Source organism: Symphodus melops (assembly GCF_947650265.1).
Source record: "Symphodus melops genome assembly, chromosome: 4".
NCBI classification, from domain to species: Eukaryota; Metazoa; Chordata; class Actinopteri; order Labriformes; family Labridae; genus Symphodus; species Symphodus melops.
Genome location: NC_136694.1, coordinates 3,526,492 through 3,549,386, shown reverse-complemented (window position 1 = coordinate 3,549,386; position 22,895 = coordinate 3,526,492). Strand labels below are relative to the sequence as shown.

At 42.3% G+C, this 22,895-nt stretch overlaps 1 protein-coding gene across 2 annotated transcripts in view; it reads left to right on the top strand.

Moving 5' to 3' along the window:
- Positions 1–14,519, top strand: part of lhfpl4a (LHFPL tetraspan subfamily member 4a) — a 29,377-nt gene extending 14,858 nt beyond the window's left edge. Inside the window, exons 2-5 of one of the 2 annotated variants that reach the window (XM_079340575.1) lie at positions 5,140–5,376; positions 8,499–8,515; positions 11,034–11,066; positions 13,774–14,519. In XM_079340575.1, the coding sequence (XP_079196701.1) occupies positions 5,140–5,376; positions 8,499–8,515; positions 11,034–11,066; positions 13,774–13,827 (341 nt within the window). In that variant the 3' untranslated portion in view covers positions 13,828–14,519. The remainder of the gene's footprint in view (positions 1–5,139; positions 5,377–8,498; positions 8,516–11,033; positions 11,067–13,773) is intronic. The other variant, XM_079340576.1, reaches the window with a different exon arrangement.
- The last annotated feature ends 8,376 nt before the right edge of the window (positions 14,520–22,895 follow it).

Genomic DNA, 22,895 nt, shown 5'->3' with positions numbered 1-22,895 from the left:
TACTTCTCTTTGTGTTTCTCCTCTCCCTCCCTCTTGAAATGATCATGACTTGCATCTAATGTTAAGAACACCAATGTGTCTACATGTGTGCTGATTCATGATGAAGTCGTGTTGTGCTGACAGTTGCAGTCGCAGCGCTCGAAGGGATAATTGGTGTTTGTATCAGCCGCTGCTGCGTGACACTTTATTGAGAAGTGAAACATGCATGCAGATATGACACACACACACACACACACACACACACACACACACACACACACACACACACAGACACGCACACACACACCCTTCCACTCAAATCATCTCATTCCTGCCCACTTGGTCTAAAACAAACCTAATGCTCCTGGCTCTTCATCTGTACTTTTCCCTTCAGGAATACAAACGTTGATGGACACTAATCAATTGGAGACTTGTCAACCAAAGCCAACCCCGTCTTACATTTAAAAAAACTGATTTTTTTTTAATGTAGTCAGAGCTGTCACAATTTTTCTGTGCCAAATGGGGAGGCTAATAGGGTCCAGGCTTATTCTTTGTAGACGAGTGTTTCTCAGCAGATGTTCGCATAGAGAAATCTGCTGCAGGCTGATGATAGCTTGTTGCAAAAAGTCTAAAAAAAAACACTTGAAACCCAGTAATCAGAGCAGTGTGAACTCACGAGACTGACGTTTTTTATTACAGGATTGAACTCTACATAGCAGTGCTAATTCACTTTTATAAAGGTCTCTCTCTCAGAATCAAGAGCATGTTGACTCTCGTCTCAGCCTCAGACTGGATGGACTCCAGATTTTAAATCAAGACCAGTCAGGACGAACACTGAGAGGTTTCCACATCATTACTGTGATTAAATGCCTCTTAATAAAAGAACAATTCATTTCATTCATTTGAACTTTTTATCCCCTGGTTACGGCCTGAGTGACAAACCACCTCAGCACAAGTCAACTCAAAACACCTTTTTATATCAATCTACTACAACATATCATACTGACACACATTTAGTTAGGTGCAATTAAAAAAAAAAGATGGCTAATGTCCAAGTCTCGTGGGCTATAGTTGTTATTTATCACATCTTTGAGTCTGTGTCAGGACGCTGAGAACTGTGTTTGTCGTCTGCTTTGTTGTTTAGCTTTAAATTCACAGATTCAATGAAGTGTGTGAGCCTTATAATGTGCACAATCTGAATAATTATATAGCATGAAACCAAACAGACACTTTGTGAGTATCCCGTGGAGAGACGACTTCCTTTAACAGAACAGAGAAGTTAAACTCCCTCTGGATTTGTTGTTCTCAGCTCTGTGTTCACATCGACAGGAAGACGCTTCCTTCAGGTTTGTTTCTCTTTTCGAGTGAACCCCTCCCTCTCTTACCTTGAGCTTTATCCACACATGGGGGGTGAGAGACAGCCCCGCCCACTCAGGGACGCTCAGGGACGCAGCGTGCAGTCTTAAGCACATTGAGTCTACGCCTGTCTTCATATAAATACAGCTGACTTAAAAAAAGAAGCCAAGGCAGAAATATGAAATCAAGCAGCAAGTCGAGTGTCCGCTTGAGGCTGAATGCAAGAACACCAGAAGTTTCACACACACACACACACACACACACACACACACACACACACACACACACACACTCAACAGGCCAACAAGCTGTTTACAGCCTGATACAGCTCTGATTATTATAGTCATCACAGGCAGACACTGTACGAGGGGTGACTTTTTTTTTTTTACACGACTCAGTTGTGATTTTATGAACGATACGTGTGATCCATAGTTAGAAGCGTAGCTGACATGATTGACAGGTGTGCGCGATGTAACGGTTCATTAAGAGGCGTCAGCTCGCAGCCTGTTGTTTGGACGGGAGGGGAGGGTCAAGGCGAGGAAAGAGACGGAGACGGAAGCATTGTTTGTACTACCAACATACTTAATGTGTGTGTGGCTCACCGGCAAATACAGCCTTTCAACTCTGTAATAAGTGCACCATCATTTTGTGCTGATGGTCTGTTGTGCTGATTTTATAAATCAATGTGTGCCTGAGGAGTTTAGTAATGAGGCTGAGATTCACGTTTATTGAGGAGAGATAATGTGCTTATGCTTTTACTCAGGATGTTCTGCTGTTACTGCTGTCGGTTTATTTTTACAGCAGAGAGGAACGCTGAACCGTGAAGAGGGGAGAGTCAAGTGAGTGGAAGAGAAGCTACAAAGTACCTCTGCAAAGTATTCTGTCTCAAAAATGGGATCAAGTCAGTCACAGTTTGCTTCTCACATGAGTGAACTAACTCACAGACAATCCTGAATTCACTTTCTTTCACACACACACACACACACACACACACACACGAGCGCAGCGAGAAGTGTGAGCTGCCTGGCAGTGCAGCCGTCCCAGCCTGCCTGACACAGATTTAAACGAGGCGCGTTGAATTATTAAGAGTGAGTCTTGTTCACCTCTGTCTGACAGGCAGGGCTGAAAGAAAACCACGGGGGAACATAAACTCTTCATACCACACTAAAACTGTTGTGGCTGCTTTCAAACCACACTGCGGAAACTGTGTGTCATGTTTGCAGCGTGCAAGAGAAGACTGAGGCAACAGAGTTCAGTCTTGTGTTGTGTTTCGTGTGCGTCACGCAAAGAAAGGCTTTGTTCAGAAACGTTTCTGCCTTTATAAGATAGGACAGCTGAAGAGAGGGAGGACTGTGGGAGGAGAGATGCAGCAAGGGACCGAGGTCGGACTTGAACCCACAGCTGCTGCGACATTGACTACGGCCTCTGTCCATGAGACATAATCATAGGCTAACCAGAAGTTTGACAGTCTGTAGCTTTGGATGCAAGAAATGGACCCTTAAAGTGTCATGTACACACACACAAGGCGCAGCATCTGCAAGAAGTGCAAAGAGCTTTGATTAAACTCCATATTTAAAACTTCGACCACACGTTCAAAGTTCAGAGCAGCGTCTCTGAAAAAGCATTCAGGCCTTTAAGGTGCACGATGGCTGTTGGTTTGGAGCGTGGACTTGTCAAACACAGCTGGACTTTCACCCAGGAGTCCCGATGTAACCGATGATAGCACCAATGTTTGCTGAACGTGCAGTTATTGTGCTAAAACCTTCTCAGTCTGACCCTTTGAAATGACAGTTGGAAAAGAGAAACCCGGTGCACCTTGTTAAACTCTATGATGCATTGTTATTTTAAGTCCCAGACAAAAAGCAGAACACTAAGTCACTAAATGTTCACAGAATGCATGTAGAGCAGCAGGTGTGCATGCATATATTCCTGCACCCACGTGATGTGTGGAGTACGAGAAGCATCAACTCAAACACAGCTGCTGTTACGTCTGACTTCTGACAAATGACACTCGCTGTTTCTGTCTTTGTCTGTTTGTTGTTTTTCTGTTACGATGAGGTCCAGGTAGGAGACATGCTGCATCTATCCTCTGTATGTTCTGTACAAACGGCATAAAAACAGACAATGATGTCTTACAGTATGAGCCCCAGTAAGAAGCTGGGGCTCATGTATGTCTGCACACGTCAGTGTTAAACTCCATGGAGGCTTTAACGTCACCTCCTCAGAAGTCCTGCTGCTCACTTCCTGAGACTTTGGGGATTTCTTCTTCTTCACTATTCTTACATCAGCTGAATTTTACAGTCCTGGATGTCCCTGCTTGCACCCAGCCTCTCCATCAGCTGACTTTAATGCACTCTGATAACAGTTGCATCACTCTAGTATTTAATTAACCAAACATCAAAACCTTTACCACTCTGTGTCTATAGCAGCGTCAGTGCTCTGAATGCTCCTGTCAGGGGGATGAACAGTGTTGTTCTTCCTTCAGTGGTGTTTTCAGGAATGTGGTGGGAAGTCTCTCTTGCTGTCAAACTAGGTTGAAATGAGTGTGACTGTGTCCTATTATTTCAATGAGCTTTCCTGAAAAGTATTTTTTTCACACGTTTCTGCTCGTGCTGTTTGATAGGAGCCGTCGCACACTGATTCAGCACCATGGACAGAGCCTCAAATCCCTCCTGACAAAGGCAGGGAGAGTGTTTTCAGAGCGCTGCGGCTTCATGTCGATCATTTCTGAGGATGTTGAGATTTTACAATGACGGACAGTCAAAACAATGGCAGACACAGCTGCATCAGTAGTGGCATCAGATGCATCTGGACACAGGTTTGAATTACAATTCTAAATCTTGCAACCTTGCAATGGACGTGCAAAACTAAGTGTTATTTTAATTTGTTGTGTTCATGTATGGATTCACCTACAGTACATTGTGAGCTATGAAGGTGCTTACATGTGTATTTCAACTTTTGACACAACGTCAAGTTGGATGGTTTTTCTCACTGCTTCTGGTGAATTTTAAAATCGGACACTCGGAGGCCACTTTCCGGTTCGATGAAGTTCAAACAAATGTTTTTAATTTCATGGCAGAAGACAAAACAGGACATTGTATAAAGAGCCTGAAAGAGGCACACAGGGAGGACATTTGTATTGATACATCCATCCTCCCATCCAGTCATCCAACCAGCCAGCCTCCTCCAGTCTCTTGACCTTCTCACATAATTGAATTTAATTCCTTCATGTTTCCAAATCCAATCTTCAACCTTTTTGTCTTTGTGTCAGTTCAAATTTCAAAGACCTACCTCTACTGTAGAACAGAAAGTAAGACAACTAGAGCAACTCGAGATTGAGTTATAAGACAGTTTTAACCCAGCAGGCTGACAACCCAGAGTGAAATAGAAAACTAATACTCTCTCTCTCTCTCTCTCTCTCTCTCTCTCGCTCTCTCTCTCTCTCATCTTGTTACTGTCAATGTGACCCTCTGCCCTGCACGCTGTTTTACACACAAACCTATTTTCTCCCCTGACCTGCCTCGCCCTCCTGTGTCCGTGCCCTGATTTTCAATCTTGCTTTCTTGTACGATTTGTTTCCATATTGATTTTCTTTCCTGTGTTGCTTTTCATTGAACATAACCCTGGTGCCCTTGACCGATCGCTCTTTGTGTTATTACATACATCACCTGACAAATTCCAATAACACACAAACCTAATGCCATTACATCCTTCTCTATGTGACCACCAAATCCATCACTATTTCTGCCCTTTCTCTTCTATTGTCCCTTGATTCCTCCATCCTTCCTTCTGTATTCCCTCCAGCCGTGTGTTTGGTGCTCGGCTGTGTTATCTTCCCAAACGGCTGGGACACAGAGATCATCCGGGACATGTGCGGAGAGGACACGGGGAGGTACACCCTGGGTAACTGCTCAGTGCGCTGGGCGTACATACTGGCTATCATCGGCATCCTGAACAGCCTCATACTCTCCTTCCTGGCCTTCGTGCTCGGCAACCGGCAGAGCGACTTCCTGCAAGAGGAGCTAAAGGCCGACAACAAAGGTAAGACATGAAGAACAGACAAAAGCATAGGCACTTTGGTTCTACTTACAGGGCATGGAGAAATAGTGGCAGCATTTCATAAACGTTGCATTCTGTCTAACACTCATCATTTCCTGGGTGCAGATGGACTAGTGCTAAGATGTATGAAGGTCCTCTAAACAGGTGACCCAGGTTTGGAGTCAGACCCACTCCCAATGTATCGACAGTCCAATCAAATGAAGGCAAAAGGGAGAGATGAAAGCCCGAGTACACCCGAGCCCTTCCAGAGAGGGGGCGTGGTCAGACACAGCTAATTTACATATTTAAAGCTACAGACACAGAAACAGCCTGTTCTGAGCAGGGCTGAAATAGAGGGGTTTATAGACGTGATCAAATACAGGATCAGAGTGGATTTACAACAAGACACTTCACACACATGTTTGAGACTTATTTAAACCTGTTTAAAAGAAGCTCCTCCTTTTAAATGTACTAAACATAACCAGTTAATGCAACTTAAAAACAGTCACATGCCAACTACCAGCTTCAGCTTTAGCCTATCAAAGCTGTTTCCCCATTTTTGTCAGATTTGATCAGTCAATAAGGCAAATCGTTGAGTTTTGACTTGTTGAAAAAAGTGAAATCGGTTTTAAAGTCGCCAAGCAAGCTAAATTATTGATGCTGTGAAAAAAATCTTAAAATTAAAATCTTAAGATTATTTTAAGAATCTTAAAATAAGGACACGTGTTGGTTAATTGCTTTGCATGCATGATTAATCAGTTCATGCAGGATGTGACCTGAATAAATCAGCATGCTGTACACTTCAATTAATCAAGAAAATGATTTCATGTGAGCACATAACCGCATTTCACAACATTCACTCATGGTGGAGATATTAAAGGGGACAGTTCTACAAAAAATCCACTTTTACATTTTTATTTAACCTGAGTGTCTACCAACCACCAAAATGTGAAATAAACCCATCCAGCCTTTTGTTTGAGGTCTGCATAAATCCTTCTACACAGAGAAACATGCTCTGTTTCAAATGTGTTCTCCTTGTGATATCACAGTGGGATCGTGGTATAAAAAAACACCTTCCCCTCCCCTGGTACTCCACCATGGACTCCACCTCCAGCCGAGAGCAAAACGTTTCCTAGGGGCGTGTCATTGCATTTAAAGAGACGCACACACACAAACGGAGCGTTCTGAGAGAGCTGGTTTCTACAGGGTCACAAACCTCCTCTGCTGCTTGATTCATGTTATATTTGGACCAAAGCACAGCACAGAGGTTTCATTTAGACCACAGGGGGACTGTTTGAAAAGGTCAGAAAAGGGGATAATATGTTCTCTTTAAGCAACTTCTTTTTTTCCCCCCTCCATGACGACGTCCTCCCCATCAAACCTGCTCTCTTTAAAGCTGGAGTGTTACAGTAAATGTTTGTTCATGCTGTTATAAAGAGCACCATCAGACGAGTTCAGCCGCCTTAAGGAAGATAAAAATAAAACTCCCCCAGTTCCTCTGAGTGTGTGGAGGAAGTTTCCATGGTTACCAGTCGGATTGAGGCTCCGGTTTCCTCTCAGTGCATGCGTCTCTGTCTGTTTGTGTCCATCTCTGTTTCACTCTTTACAACGCAGTCTTTCTCATTCTCTCTGGAAGTCCTTTTGTTTTCCTCTCGCTCTCTCTCTCGCTCTCTCTCTCTCTCTGTCTCTTTCTCTCTCTCTCTCTCTCTCTTGCTCTCTCTCATTATCTCTTTTGTCTCTATCTTCATTCCTCTCTGACTTTTTTTCTGACCTCTCTGATCTGTGAAGCTGAAGGGTGTCGAGCACATACATTTGCATAAATGCCTGCCATCATACAGACATGCAATATTGGAGATAATCTCATTTTGTTATATAACTCAGCTGCACCCACAAGGTCCTAATTTCTTCCCCATGCTGCATTGATATCCTCACACTCAGCTGTGAGCTTCAGATGGTGAAATAGAGGGAGCTCAAATGAACTAAAGCAGAGCTGGTCAGATTAAAGCTGCATAAATGAAAAGATGCATCTCTTCAAAAGTTTCAGCTTGATTATTCAAATGTGCATCAAGCTTTTTTTATGTTATTTCAAAACAAATACATTTAGTTGTATTTGTTTTTCCCCAATATTTTTTATTTAGATAAATGAGTATCTTCTTGACAGTTGTTTTGTATTTTGCACACATCACTGCACATGGTGTATCATCCTTTCAGCACTGGAGTTCCTCGTTTCCTTCACACCTCATTGCACATTGTACATTTAGTAAGTGATTAAGTGTGTTATATTCAACAAACATCAACATGGTGGCTCGAGAACGTCTGTCTTTATTTTGTTTCTGTCAAGAAATTCGTCCTGCAAAAAACACTGTCATGATCAAACTCACAAAACTACATTACAAAAACCAGCAGGAGAAAGCACGCACTGCAAAAACTCAACCTCGAGTTCTAGTCAAAATATCTTTTAATGCTTAAAGGCTGGGTTGGCAATTTCCTCCAGATCCACTTCTGGTTTTGGTTGAAATGTTCTTTAGGCGCTGTCATAAATCAATAACTCGTGCGCTCTGAAAAAGAAATGAAAAAAAGTTTTAAACACGTAAAAACTTCAACTAATGTCTGCACTCAGTCCACGTTAGTGGACGCTAGTGCATGTAAGTGAGGGGCGTGGCTTTAGAGGGAGCACAGTGGGGAGGTGGTGGGTGGTGAGAACGGAGAGGATGCTACTTTTAAAATCATTTTCGAAAATGATCGACCCCACCTTTAAGATGATACCAAAAAATGATGCCAATAAATCAAGCAAAAATGACTTGTTAGGTATCTTGTATAAAGACAAAGTAAATTTAGTTTGTTGCATTGGCAGCGATTTCAAATCATTACAACTATTTAGGTGTTCATATTTCTTTTCTTTTCATATCTTGAACTCATTTTTGTATCTTTTTTTTCTTTAGCTTTTTTTTGGTTTATTGGATTGGACAAATGAAGAGTGCATGTGACTATTCTCCATAGAAAAAGAAGAATGCATTAAATTCAGAGCTGAATGAATCAGGATGAACTCGTTCATGCTGACAGCCCTTACTGAACAAAGAGAAGCACCTTTAATTAACCTCTCTCTCTTTTTGTCTCTTCCTCAGATTTCGCCGTGTCACGGGTAAGTTCACGCCATTATTTATTATTTGTGATTGTGCGTCTCATGGTTGTAACTGTGTGTGAACACCTTATAGCAGTTAGTATAGGCTTAACTAAGTACATTTAGTTTCCTAATTACTGACACAGACGCACTCAAAACATGAAGTCAGTTATTTTATCCAGTTAAACATCTGCTCAGGTTGGAGACGGATGACTTTATTCTTGGAGTAACAGATGTGAACATGTGAATACATCAACGTTAGCATGTCTCTTAACACATGGGAAGTCTACCTTCATACATACATACAGACTGCTGCTCACCACATGTGTCAGGGCTGTTTCCCCCTGAGCTCAGGCTGTCAGGCAGCTCACTTTGTAACGTATCGCACAAATCGCTCCAACGTTTTACATGCATTAAACTTTAAACTTCAATCTGAACGATCTTGGTGAGCGCTGGATTCTTCGTCTTTTGAAAGCTGTCTGTTCCTGCTCTGGCTGCAGCACATGGCGCCCATAGACTGATCTTACCTCATCATAGTGGGGGATGGCAGCAGTGTCGTGTTGTTTTTTAGATTTCCAGAAAATCATGTCATCAAAAGAAAGAAGTGTTTTTATCATCACGAAACAACGAGTGAAAAACTTGAGAAAATAACGGAGATGAATTCATTATTGTGTCGAATCTGAGTATTCAAGCTTCATGAATGTCCGCTTAGGGCTTCCATGTGTCTGTTAATGATCTGCATGCTTTTATATTTTATGTAGCATGAAAGAGTTCACGTGTTTCTCTTTGCAGTGGGTTGACGTGAATGTTTCTTTACCACCACACTATCACCAAATGTGATTTCTTGTGTCTCACAGTCCGTCACGTGAAAGTAATTCTGCATGTAGCTGCCAGTTATTGTTATTTCAAACATCACAGTCACTGAGTTCAGCTTCTCTCGGCCGACCTACCTGGTGTCAGGTCACATATCCTGCTCGGGTCCTCATGAAAACATGATGTTCGGCCACATTAGAGGCCCTGGTGAAGTGATAAAAATCCACACAGGGGACATGGCTAAAGGCTAAAGATCGGCTGAGTCGAGGTCGAGCTGCAGAAGAAGAGAAGCAATCGGAGGGGGAAACAAAAAGGTGGTTGCATGTTGTGGAAAACACCCTCAGGGACAATGTTTTCCCAAAGGAGCGAGGTTTACTGCGAGCTGAGAGGCGACGTCAAGTCGAGGAAGGACTTTGGGTGAGGAGTGTGTGTGCAGCGAACACCAGGCCCTGCAGCCGCTCTGTGCGTGGGTGTCAACATCAAACAAACACAGGACGGCAAAATCAGCTTAATCACAAGCCAAAAACCTTAATGAGATGTTAGCAGCCGTGCCACGCGGAGCATGAAAAGGACATTTGTTGAAAGCACCAGCACAAGGAAAAATATCTCTAACCTGATAGTGATGAGTAAGAGGAGCAGATGAAAAAAAAGTCTTACTGTGTCAGGATGTGATTTTTCAGTTTTGAAAGTCTCAAAATAGTAAAGGAACAATACTGGAGAGGGCTGTTTATATGTTCACGCTTCATAGTCTCTCTAGACAAACCTCTGCACTCCTGAATGTATGAAGAGGTCAAAGTTGGAGGCAGTGAGAAGGACTCCTGCACACTGTCTTGCTTTGTGCTAACTTATTCATGAGACCTATTGTACGATCTAATAAATATGTCAGGCTAAAGTGAGACAGTGTGCAGGAGCCTCTCTCTGTGCCCACCCTCTTCAGCCCTTCATCTCACACAGCGTGGCTCTTTGGAGGTAGATGAAGGGCGACAAAGGGGAAGGCTGATGTGTGCGCTCTTCAACGCATACAGAAGGAGTTAATTATCAGACTTGTTTTTAACCGCGGTGGCCCACCTGGAGCACCAACTCATGCAGACGTGGCATGACGTGACGTTTGAGGCGACACGCAAACTAATTCAATTTTTTGAGCCTTTCTATTCTCACTAATGATAAGTAAAATACTTTGTGTATAAATCTTCTCAGCTCGATTCATCAGAGACTCAAAAACAAAGATGTTTGTTTCACAATTTTAATTACTTAGAATATTGCATGACAGCTCTTGTACACTAAACAAATGATTGGACAATTAAATCCACTGCAAGTTAAACAGTGTGCATGATTTGTTTTCTTTGGAGTAGTTGATTTTTTCTAAAGTCCCACCTCTGATTAGGCAAATAGCCAATTATGTATTCAGATTTTGGGGCTGTAACTGGAGTGGCCAATCAGATTTCCAGGACATGCCCCTGATTATCAAGAGACAGGAAAAAAGCCGAGGTCAGATGTTGTTCATCTCTAGAGGAAAGGTTAAAAAGCCTTTTTTTAATCGGTGGGTTGTAAAAGTAACAGTTACGTTATGCTAAAAAACATGATCCCATCTGTAGAGGTGCATTTGTCCACCATGTCTGTGAACATGTTAAAAACAGTGATCGTCTTTAGAAAAGTCTTTAACCTTGACTTTTAATAGAAGGTCATTAAAACAAGCAAAGATGATGACTCTGTTTCCTCCTCACAGCTCCATCTTGGCTCTTCTCTCCGAATGGACGGAGTAAGATCTGTTTTTTGATTTGAGTTTCTATGACGTGCCGATGACCCCCTGCATGCCATCCACACACTGACCTGACCCACCTCTGTCCTGTTTAGACCTTTGCACTATGACCCCTCTTTAACCTCTCCTGGTGTTGTCTGTGTGCTGTCAGCTGATACGTTTAAATGCTGTATCTTCTTTGTTTAATGATTACACGCACGCCAATGTGAAAACAAGTGGTGGAGAAAGTCACCCACAGCATGTTCCTCATTATGACTTCATCATAGCCGCCCAGGCCGTAGCTTTCATGAGCAAGTTGTCACATAAGCAGTCCTTAACGTTTCTGGCGTTTGAGCAGGGCTGCTGCTTTTGAAATCTTCCTGATCTGCTTGTTCACACACGATCTCACACGAGTGGGGCGCGAGGGGTCTCCTGAGGAAAGACCAGAAGAAGAAAGAACAATGTGAAAGTGGTGCACGAAGCATCAGGGTTTGCTCTATGATGCCATAATGACAATATTGGTTGTTAAATCAGTGCTACGTGTAGTTCTGCAGAACGAGTGCATGACAAACAGAACACATAATGCAGTGGTTTCACTACGTGCACAGTGGTTCTTGTGCAGACAGTCTATGGTCGTGCACTGATTGATTCACCGCTCCCTCCTCATACTGAAGATGAATTACAGTATCTTGATTATGTCCGACTGCACTCTCACACCGGCTCGCTCAGACTGGATGTGGAGAAAATAGTCGGGTGCTGGCTGGAGAAGCTGCGGGTTTAAATCCAAGTAAAACTAAATCTGCTGTTTGCACTCACACATACAGCTCATCCTGGAAACTTCTGGAGTTATTCAGGAGGTTTGTGCAAGTGTGACAAAGACTTTTGTGACCTTATGTGCAATGATAAATCATCATGAAACTAAAAATAAAAACTTTGCGAATATGATGAATCTGTTTAAAACAAACCTAATGTTCTCCAGGAAAACTGCGCTGACAGAATGAGTTGTATGACGGCAGAGAAAATGTGTCACAGTGTGACCTTTCAAGCTTATTGCATTAGTACATTTATTTATGTTTGTTTCAGTCCTTTTCATTTTCCACATCTCGTCGGCTCCTTCTGACTCATATGTCAGAGCCCTCCTGCCGTCTCTCTCACTTCTGTCTGCAGCCAAACGGAGCGGAGCAGCAGGGGGGAGAGAAAGTGTGGAGACAACTGTCCAAAACCACAGACTACTAATCATTCTGTTTATTATGTTGCAGAGGCAAACAGTAGGATGAAAGAGCTGGACTCTAATAACGTAATCAACATGTCTTTGACTGCTGTTAGTATCTCCAACAAGTCTCCAAATGTCTGATAGAGAGATTATGGAAAAATAATCTACATTTTCCTGGTTGCAATCCAGCATTCTTGAGTTAAATCTTTATATATTTGAAAGTGTTCGTACATCTAAATAACTTTATTTTCTTTTCTGGTCAAATGTTTCAAATGTCGGAGGACTCATCCTGCACTCAGGGACGTTTAGAAATGTTAACAATCCAATCATATGCTCTCCAACGATATGTCCCGCCTTCTATCTTGTGATTGGTTCTGACCTGTTTCAGCAGGAAATGCACCAAGACAAACTCCAAATGCCGTTTCATGGGGACTCAAGGGAGCATGAACTACGATGCCTGTGTTTGAAAGTGTCCATGAGCTCTAATGTGCCCACAGAAGCTCGGCGCTCGAGTGGCAAAGAATACTTAAAACTACTTTCTCTTTCTGTTTTGTTTTTGGAGTTTTTAACGTTGCATCTTTATTAAGTAAAACGCCTTCATGATACCCATTTGACGCCAAAAGTTAAAATATATATTTCAGGAGAACTAATATGACAACAATCTTTGTTGCTAAAAAAATATCTGAAAGCGACATTAAGGAAGAATTCAGTTTGGTGCATTTTGGCGCCGACTGAAGGTCACTGAGTGCAACTGCACTTTCATGAAACACTGAATGCCGTTACGCCATCCCCTCAGAGACATCGAGCGTTTGTTGTCAAGCAGAGGATGGCCAACAGGTGTTCTATCAAATAGTGCCATCCAGGTGTGGCTCTGTGCGGTGCAGGGAGTATTTTATGATTGGAGCGTTTTGTGAATAGAGAAATGCTTCCTCATAAATCTTTAACAAAAGTTTTATTATAGAGAATCAAAAGGAGTTTTCTCTTTTCTTGCAGTGAAAAAGCAGCGAGTTTACTTGATTCCAGTCTGTCCCTCTCTTTTCCTTTCTTCTTCGCTCTCTCAGCCTCAGCCATCGTATCAAAAACTCTTTGGTGTGTGAACTAGAGCCGTAACGTCGTACGGCTCTCTTTCAAAGCTGCACAGTGCTGAAAACAATCGACCGGAGCGCTCTCTGAAAATGGGACTGGCACCATTAAAACTGGAAAAGTTACACATTGTTGCTGTAATGCCTTTAACTCACTGAAGGGTTTATAAGCATCATTTCATGGGTAGGATGTTTGCATTATATTGTAAACATGCGTTCATGGATCACTTGTGTAACTTTCTAAAACACACCTGAGTGATAGTCACTGACTGCACTGTGCAATGTGATGACAATGCATGAATGGGTCCTCTCCTCATCTCTCCTCTTTCCCTCCAGAATCTTGTTTGTCTTATTTTGTTGAGCATATTTTTACTGACGCCGTCCTGACTACGTCCCTCTCTCTTTTCTCTCTCTCTCTCTGTTTCTCCTCCAGATTGAGATCCGCGACTCAAAGGATCCAAGGTTTGCGGTCCATCGTTTCCACTGAGAGCAGAACTTCCTCTCCTCCTCTTAAAGTCCCCTCCCTCGCTCAGTCCAATCCCCTCCTCCTCTGAGTTCTTCAGGTTAAACCTTAATCTGGACTTGGATGCGGTCTTGGAGGCCCAGCAGTTTTTGAAAAAGAAAAAGGACTCAAGTGTTTTCACATCTTGACAGGACGTAGGACCGTCAGCTTTACCAAACTCTGGGATCAAAACCGAAAGTACAGAGATATTGTTGAAAAAAAAAAGTTGATATATCAAAGATTATAAGGTGATGTTTTGTGATCAAACGCTTGCAGCTGGAGTATTCTATGAAATATACATATTTTTACAGAGTGGATCATTTCCACCTTTAAAAGTGACAATATAAGTGCGTATAAAAAAGCACACAGGTGCTACTTCTATAAAAATATATATAATAAAAAGATGCACACAGGAAAAAAAAGATGATTTTGTACAGCCACAGTGTAATTTTTACATCTTTTTCAAGTCAATTTTCAACTTCTCTTTGTACAAGATGACTTCTGATCCAGTCAGCTACAAAAATAAATCACTTGACGTGTTTCTATGGAAACAGGGTGAAATGAAAAAAAAAAAAAAAAAAGCCCATGCATCTTCTCCCTGAACATGAAACATCCATGTGAGCTGTGGAGTAGTGCAACCTGTTTCACCATCAGATCATGACTTTAAAAAAAAAGAAGTGTGGATTCAGTGCGTCTTTAAACGTGTGTAATTCTCCATCTTCTCACAGCAGCCATATTCCTTTGACGTCACCTGCAGGGTGAGAAGCTCAAACGCCGTTATGGTGTCTTACTGTTCAAGAGGTGCAAATTGTATGAAGTTTACAGTTTGACACTTTAACACAAGAAGATAGCAAAGGTGTAAACGCCGCGCTAACTGAGCAGTAAGCTTGAAAATGTGTTTTTGCAAGAAATAGTTTGAACCTGAAAAATCGTTCAGTCAGACAGTTTACATCAGCTGGAGCACTCAGCCTGTCGTTTGGTTGGTGTAAAGTTAAGTTGAGATTGTCGTCACTCAGGCTTCATCCACTAAGACCTGAATCACCTGAAAGAAGAACAGTCACATTTTCTCAAAATAAAAGCAAGGTGGCGTCCAACCCTGAGCATACCGTCAAATAAAAATGACTGCTGTGAGGTGGTGAATTCCTCCGTCCAAACTACGCCATGGGAAGAGACTTTAAGTTGATTCTGTTGTTTTATATTGTGTGTTATTTCCCCATTCACTGGTGGTTTCTGCTTTCTCTCCGGTCATATGTACATCCTTCCCCCCAGGAAATGCCCTGCATGCTGCATCTATCTCAGGCTTCCTCCTTACACTCACAGCAAGGGGGACCCACGACAGATTTTCATTCTCTACTATCACACAGGAGAGCGGAGAGAGATTAATACTTTGGTACTTTAATGTTTTCATTTCTAATGGAAGGCACAAATAAATTCAAAGGCTGTAAAACAAGGAGAACGATGCGTTTTTCTTTTAACTTTAATATGATTTTTTAAAATTAATTCTGCTCGTGCTCATCCACCAACCCCTTTGATCTCGATGTGTTCAAATCTCACGAGAATATTAGGTTCAGGAACATATGCATATTTTTCTTGCCAGTTTTAGACACATCTTTTTATCAATAAAGTTAGTTTTTTTGGGTGGGGCTCTCATGCCTTTATTTAAAGACCAGACAGCAGATAGAGTCAAAAATTGTGTGCACTAACCGATTGGCTGTCTGCGCCCCAACTATTTCCCCAATACTAAGAAAACTTTTAGGAAGGATTGTTGTCCTCTGAAGCTCGCATGTTCACCATGTGAGGAGGATATTTCACTCTCTTTCTTTCAGGACACAAGATTTGATATCATTCATGTTGGTGAACTACGAAGGCGCGTTAGGGACACATGACGGAGGATCACAGTCATGCAATTAGAAGAACAAACTCAGAAATGTATGAGACAAAATATTAAGAGAAGAAAGTTGTACATTTACAAATAATGATTTTAACTTGCCTAATTTATCATTTATAATGATTTACGAATTGAATATGTTAAATTATTTTATCCTCGTAAATCTAGAGTTTTTTTCTTTAATTTTTTTTCTAAACATTTGTTTAGTAAAACTCTTCATGTAGTAAACTCGTAAAGAGCTGCCTCATCTTCTCCAGCCAAGTATAAAAGTTTAATTTAGACATTCAGCTAAAGATAGCGTAATAATAAATAACCCTCACCCTAACCCTTCCACAACGTGTTACTTTTATTAAACAAAACAATTTCTGTCAGTTTAATTCACAAAAAAAACATTTTAAGGATCAAAAACTTCGATCTTTGAACTGTTAAATAATCAGAGCACTGACACTGCTTTCCAGAGCACAACCAGATGGGGACATTTCTATGAAGACGGTTTTAAAAAGATTCTCACACTGTGTAGTTTGTGGTTGGTTGATTCTTGATATTTAAGCGTCATCAGTGGTACTGATGGTCCTGAATGACTCATATGTCAGGACAGAGCTCACTGAGGACACAGCTTCTTTTATTCATTTTCACATCCCGACACATATATTTGATATTCTTCCCCAACATTGTTATTCAGCTGTGCCAAAACAACGTATACATTTCTTTTCTATCTAAAGGTCACATATTGTTATTCTTTTCAAAGCAGTTTAAATAATTATCAGAGCTCCCAAAACGTGTGTGAAGTGTCTTGGTGTAAATCCACTCTGATTCGATCATGTCTATAAACCCCTCTATTTCAGCCCTGCTCAGAACAGGCTGTTTCTGTGTCTGTAGCTTTAAATATGTAAATGAGCTGTGTCTGACCACGCCCCCTCTCTGGAAGGGCTCGGGTGTACTCTGTGCTTTCTCGCTCCATGTCCTATTGTTTACGGTGAGAAGGCAGACTCAGAGGGCAGAACAAACACCTAGCTGTGGGAGTGTCACCCACCTGGGGGAGGAGCTACCGCCCTTTGTGATGTCATGAAGGGAAACAGCCTGTTTGAGCACACATTTTCTGAAAAGTGGAGCAGGCAGAAGACAGAGAGGATCAGTTGAGGATTTATAGACAGACTAGGGACAAATATTAGTAAAAAAAAAACATGATCCAGTGTATTTTGCGTAATATGTGACCTTTAAAATAGACTTTTTATTTAAACCTGGTTTTTTTTTTGCTTTGCTGTCGTTTGTGATATGATTTCTGTTGCTTACGGGATGATGGTGTGACCATTACAGAAGAAGTTTGAGCAGGTTTGACACGGAAAGTTCAGCCAGTGTCACACACACCACTGCCTCACCTCTGACAATGAATAAACTGATTTGACTTCTCATTTTGCGTCAGGATTTTCTATTCATTAAAACATGTACATGCCGATTGATTTCTTTATTGTCTATTTGTATTTATAAAGCAGAGAAATATCACGAATGAAATTGTGAACATTAACAATAAACTGTCTTAGTTTACTTGTCCAAAAGTGGAGAGATTGAAATGACGGTTAGCAACGGGCTAGCTAACATGACAGGGGAGCATCGAAATGAATCAACTATAACGATAACCAACTAAGCATTGGTTAGCATCGGTGCGGTTGGTGAGAGGAATCTCTCTGCTTCGTTGGTTCGTGACGCTGTATCTGTCTTTTCACCCATTAGTGCGGTTTCTCTTTATTCGCCTCTGCCTCTTCTCTGTTTCCACTAAAAGACAAAGTGCTGACAACATCAGTGCCATTTTTAACTTGTTATCAGACATAATTCTCGATTAGATACTTATAATAAGAGTGGTGTGTGACAGCGTCGTGAAAATGGTCCTCTCATGTCACAAGAGCGGACTTCCGCCCCCTGCTGGCCTGGAGAGTTATTTCCTCTCATGCATGCTCAGAACGTACGTGGTGGTTGGCCATCTTTGCTGAGTGTTCACATGCAACTTTTTGGCCAAAACAAAAAGTGCCGTGAGGGGACACCATGAACAGTCGGCATCTGTCGCCTCTAATTCGTTGCTCTAATCTGTTTGGTGTGTCAAGGCCTTTACTCGAAAACATTTTTTAGGCATGTTGCTTGATCCCTCTCTGGGAATCAAAGATTATGAAATAAATGTCTATGAACCGAGCTGCACCAAACCAACAATTCAAAAGAAAAAAGGTCTTTTTCTGCAGCCTCAGTGCTCTGAGTTCACTCCTCACTGCCCCTCCATTCATGCCTGCTCTGTGCTTATATAAGCAGCAGCAGGAGCAGCTGACCCGGAGCTCCTCGTCCTGCAGACTTTACAGGAGACATGACTGCTGGAACATGGGGCCCCGGGGACACAACACACTCCCACACTGTGTCAGTGCACATATCAGTGCATATCATATGCATCCATGAAAATGTCTTGTTCAACTGCACATGTGTCTAAATGTGTGTGTTTGGGGGGGGGGGGGGGGGGAATGCACAGGTCCCATCTGTTTGTGAGACAGCGATGCATTAGCAAGCAACTGTTTCTGATCACTCACACACACACACACACACACACACACGTAAGTCAAACACTTTCTAACATCTGTCCCTGTTAACTCCAAAAACATTGTACAGAGAAAAGTGGGGCTAAAATTCAAATATTTAACTAACTTTCAGTTTGCAAACTGAATCTTAATCATGATAATTTACAGGATCTGTCATAGTGGAAAAGCCGCTTTAACATCACCTGTTGTCTCCTGAAGTGACACAAAGATAAAACTGGAGAGCAGCGAAGCGTTGGTGTTAGTTATCGCAGTAATGCAATCTGTGCCTGTTTCTTTATCGTCCTTATTACTATGATAGAAAATCATAAAGAGGCATTTTTTATTGTGTTGAAGCCTTTCACAAAAAAAAAAAAAAAAAAAAGGTTTTGGTGTATTTGTGAATGCAAATGGCACGTTTTTTAACTTGACTTTCTCCAGTCCACCTCCTGATAAAATGTCGCTGAGGGTCGGGAGGTGAGTCGACGTGCAGTAAAGGTTCAGGGACATGATGGAAAACTGTCCATCGTGCCAATGGGTTGTATACGCATGAGGTTTGCGTTGATGTTTAGAGAGACATAGGAAAGATATATTGGGACATTACAGGCACACAAACAGATACTTACCTGGACTATAAATAGTCAGGGACTCAAGTTATCAAAAGATTAAGAAACAAGCATTCTAATAAATAAAGTAGGTCATGGACTTGGACACATTGAGTCCTTTGAGTCACGGGCTGTTTTGGCCTTTTAACACCAAACACCCTCATCAAAGGTGACCAGCTACAGGTTGATCAAACCTCAGCTTGTGTCCCATGTCCCATCATGAGAATTGTCCAGTTGTTTAACTGGTGCGGCTCATGGGACTATGCATTCAGGGGACGTCCTCTTCCCTGAGTCAAGCCGAGAGCTGACCGCATACCTACGAATTTGACATATTGATCATGACATGCTCTGGTCAGAAGTTTTATATCCTGCCACCTTTGCATGACCATGCCATGTGGATCTTCAGGCACAAAATGAAACTGTTTACTGTGTTTGAATCCACATAGTATTGATATAAAGTCAAAAACTCCTCAGAGCATCACACGCTGTTGCTTCGTCCACCATCCTAGGAAGGTTGTAAACATGACAGACTTCTGCTGCGTCCCTCTAATCTGCCCCCCACCTTTTTATCTGACAGGGAGAACTCTCCTGTTGTATGAAACATAATATGAAGGATCGACTCAGGAGGTTTCTCGGGCAGTCTCTCCTGAACGTTTTCTAGAAATGTTTAGGAGTGCACGAGTGAAAAGGCCAAAGATTTTTCCCAAAGCCCTCAGCCCTGTAAAGATAGCAAAATTATGAAAAACCAGATTTTAAGCCAGGTATGTGACAAGAGATGAGACAAAACCTACCAATTCACAAATATAAATAATACAAGGCTTCCTCTAAAACACTGGAACAGTATCTGATATTTGCAGGACTTTTCCCCAAAAGGCTCAAACGACACAAACACAGCATGGACGCATAAAGGTCAGTGAATCTATTAGCTGAATTTACCCCTGAAATGTGGCCACAGCACCTGCTGGCCACCCTCCAGTACTGCACCCTGTATTATGCATAATTTTACACTCGTTTTTTTTTTTTTTTTAGTTACAAGAAAGTGTTACTCTGCTCTTACTCTACTGTTTGGTTTCCTGTGCACCTGACAGAGACTCTGTTGATCAGCTGCATCACACTTTGCAACTTGTTTCTTTTTGTTTATTTCGTCAACACATTTCACATACTCCATAACTTAACCAAACAGGTATCGTTAAAAGGGATCCCTTTGCATCCTGAATTCCCCGCTCTTATAACACTGAGAAACACACGAGGCCGTTTATGGGAACACATGATCGTGTAACTGCATAAGAAGCCTCTCCTGGCACACCGCACAAACCTCTCCGCCCCTCTGAGTCTGTTAGCCCACGCTAACTGGTGCTATTTTTAGCACGGACAGAGCAGCTAAAAGATGGCCGGGGGGCAGCGGGCCGTGCGGTATGTCACAAGAGATTGGCGCTTTCTTTGTTGTGGTGCAGCGTGTCCGGACTGCTGGCTGGATTGGGGATAATAACAGAGATCCTCAGTGATGTGCCTCGCAGTCCTCTCCGCCTCCCCTGCTTTCACTTTGTCTCCTCGCTGCTTGTCTGTCCGTGTGCACGGCTCAGAGACGAGCGGAGACCTCACACAACTTAGGTGGGACTACACAAAGGTCAAAGGTCAATGAGAGGGGCTGGTAACAGGGGTTAGACTTGCTCATTCAGCTTTATGTTATTTCATTATAATGTCGCCTTCTGAGTGAATGTGGGCTGGCAGGATTATCTTCACACTGTCACAAGGTCGTTTAAAGGAATTAAAACTTCCTTTAAATTAAACAATATTAACCTCACTTGAGGCTGTTTTCATCGCAGGACTGTTGGATTATTATACACTCCAGGAACTGCAAGGAACCAAGCTGCAACCTCCGGTGTTAGAAAAAAAAAAAAAAAAAGGCAGTTTCTGGAGTGTCCGCTTGAGACTGGCTGCAAAAGTGCAGAAATAACCATCATGTTCATTTTTGAAGCATAAGTCTACAACACAAGCAAGGATCGAGAGAGGAGGACACAATGTCAGTAAGTGAAAAACCAACAGACACACAGGTGCCGACAGGAAGCGACCAGAGGTGCCGACAGGAAGTGACCAGAGGTGCTGACAGGAAGTGACCAGAGGTGCTGACAGGAAGTGACCAGTGCCGACAGGAAGTGACCAGAGGTGCTGACAGGAAGTGACCAGAGGTGCTGACAGGAAGTGACCAGAGGTGCTGACAGGAAGTGACCAGTGCCGACAGGAAGTGACCAGAGGTGCCGACAGGAAGTGACCAGAGGTGCTGACAGGAAGTGACCAGTGCTGACAGGAAGTGACCAGAGGTGCCGACAGGAAGTGACCAGAGGTGCTAAACAGTGAATCTATCATCATCCACAACGATGTCGATTCCAGAGAGTTCTTATCATCCTACATGTCATCATCAGTGAGTGTGTAGTTGTTCATAAAAGAGCTGAGTCTTAATAAAATATGAACATTCAGAACGAATCAAAACAGCACTTCTATTGTGATTAGATTTTTCCTGCCATGACAGAAGTAGAAGCTTTAAATCTTTCAAAAGTTATTCTGACATGTATAAATTATAAAACATCTGTTGCTTAGTGAAAACACAGCTTACACACAAATTATTCACTGGATTGATTTATTTATTCAAATGTGTCCCGAGTTTCATCTTTGCTGAATGGTCGGGCATACTGAATGAAAAAACAACAAAAAAACCCAAAACAGGCTTTCATTCACATTCATTCCTTCTTAACAAGTCCAATAAGTTGGGACGTGTCTGATCAGCTCATGTCTCGATCGATTGCACGGGGTGATTTCTTAATTACTCATCGGTTTTGAGTTGATGAAGGATAAGAGTTCATGATAAAAGACAGAAAGAAAAAGCAGAAACCACCAGGTGTCGATGCCTTTCAGTTCCTTGGAGAAATTATTCCCTTTAATAAAAAGTTATTGGTGCTTGTGGTGGAGAGAGGTAAAGAAGCAGCAGCAACACTTGAAGTGTAAAGAACAACTTTATTAGACCATCTATGTTTCTTTAGATTGTAAATGTTAGTGAGTGATGTTACCCACCTGTTCCTGCAGGGGGCTCTGGAGTCCTGTCGATGGTGGTTTCTCTGCTAGAAATCCAACACGGACAACAGCCTCAGCACATGAACACCAAGTCATCGGTGCATTTAGGTGCTGCAACATAAAAACCTCTGAAATGTTCCCCGACATGAGGCCACACTTCCGTTGCTCCTGGACTTTTGGATTGGATTTTACAGCCTATTATCTTTAAAGACCCTGGATTTAGTTCAACCCAAACTCGTTCCTCTAAAGGTGTCTGATCCCTGGGGAAAGTTCCTGCATTGGAAATGTTATGTGGTACTTTTGAGGCGAGCTATCCTCGAGTGATCTCTGATGTTACGACCGTGCATTGGTTGGCTCTGGTCTGCGGTGTATAAAAGCCATCTGGAGCTATGAGAATGAAGACGTCTTCATGCTGACAGGCCTCAGACCGGCCATCTGCTCTCCGTGTCTCCTCCAGTCAGACAACCTGTCGTCAGAGCAGCTCCCTTCAAATATACCTGGAAACTCACTCGCTTCACTAAGTGTGTGTGTGTGTGTAAAGCTGCCCCACCCCCCCCACACACACACACACGTTTGTTTCTGCACCTGCTCTGCTGAACTCATTCAGGTGTGTGAGTGTAATCTGCAGCTCAATGGGAGCTGTTCCAAAGTCTCTGTGTGACGTCATGTTGGGGAGGCGGACGAGTGTGGAGAAGTTTTATCAAACACTGACGGGAAAGAAAAAAAAAACCTGTTCTTTACTTGATCTGATAACTGAAATTACAAATGTCAGGCCCTGGAGTCGATGCACTTTAACATCCATACCTATATCTCTAATTGTTTCTCACATGTTTTTTTACTTATGATCTTTAATCCTAATCACAATGACTTTGATGCACATTTTAATAAATAAACGATAATGTGTTGATTTTACAAACATCTGCATCGCAGGAAATGATC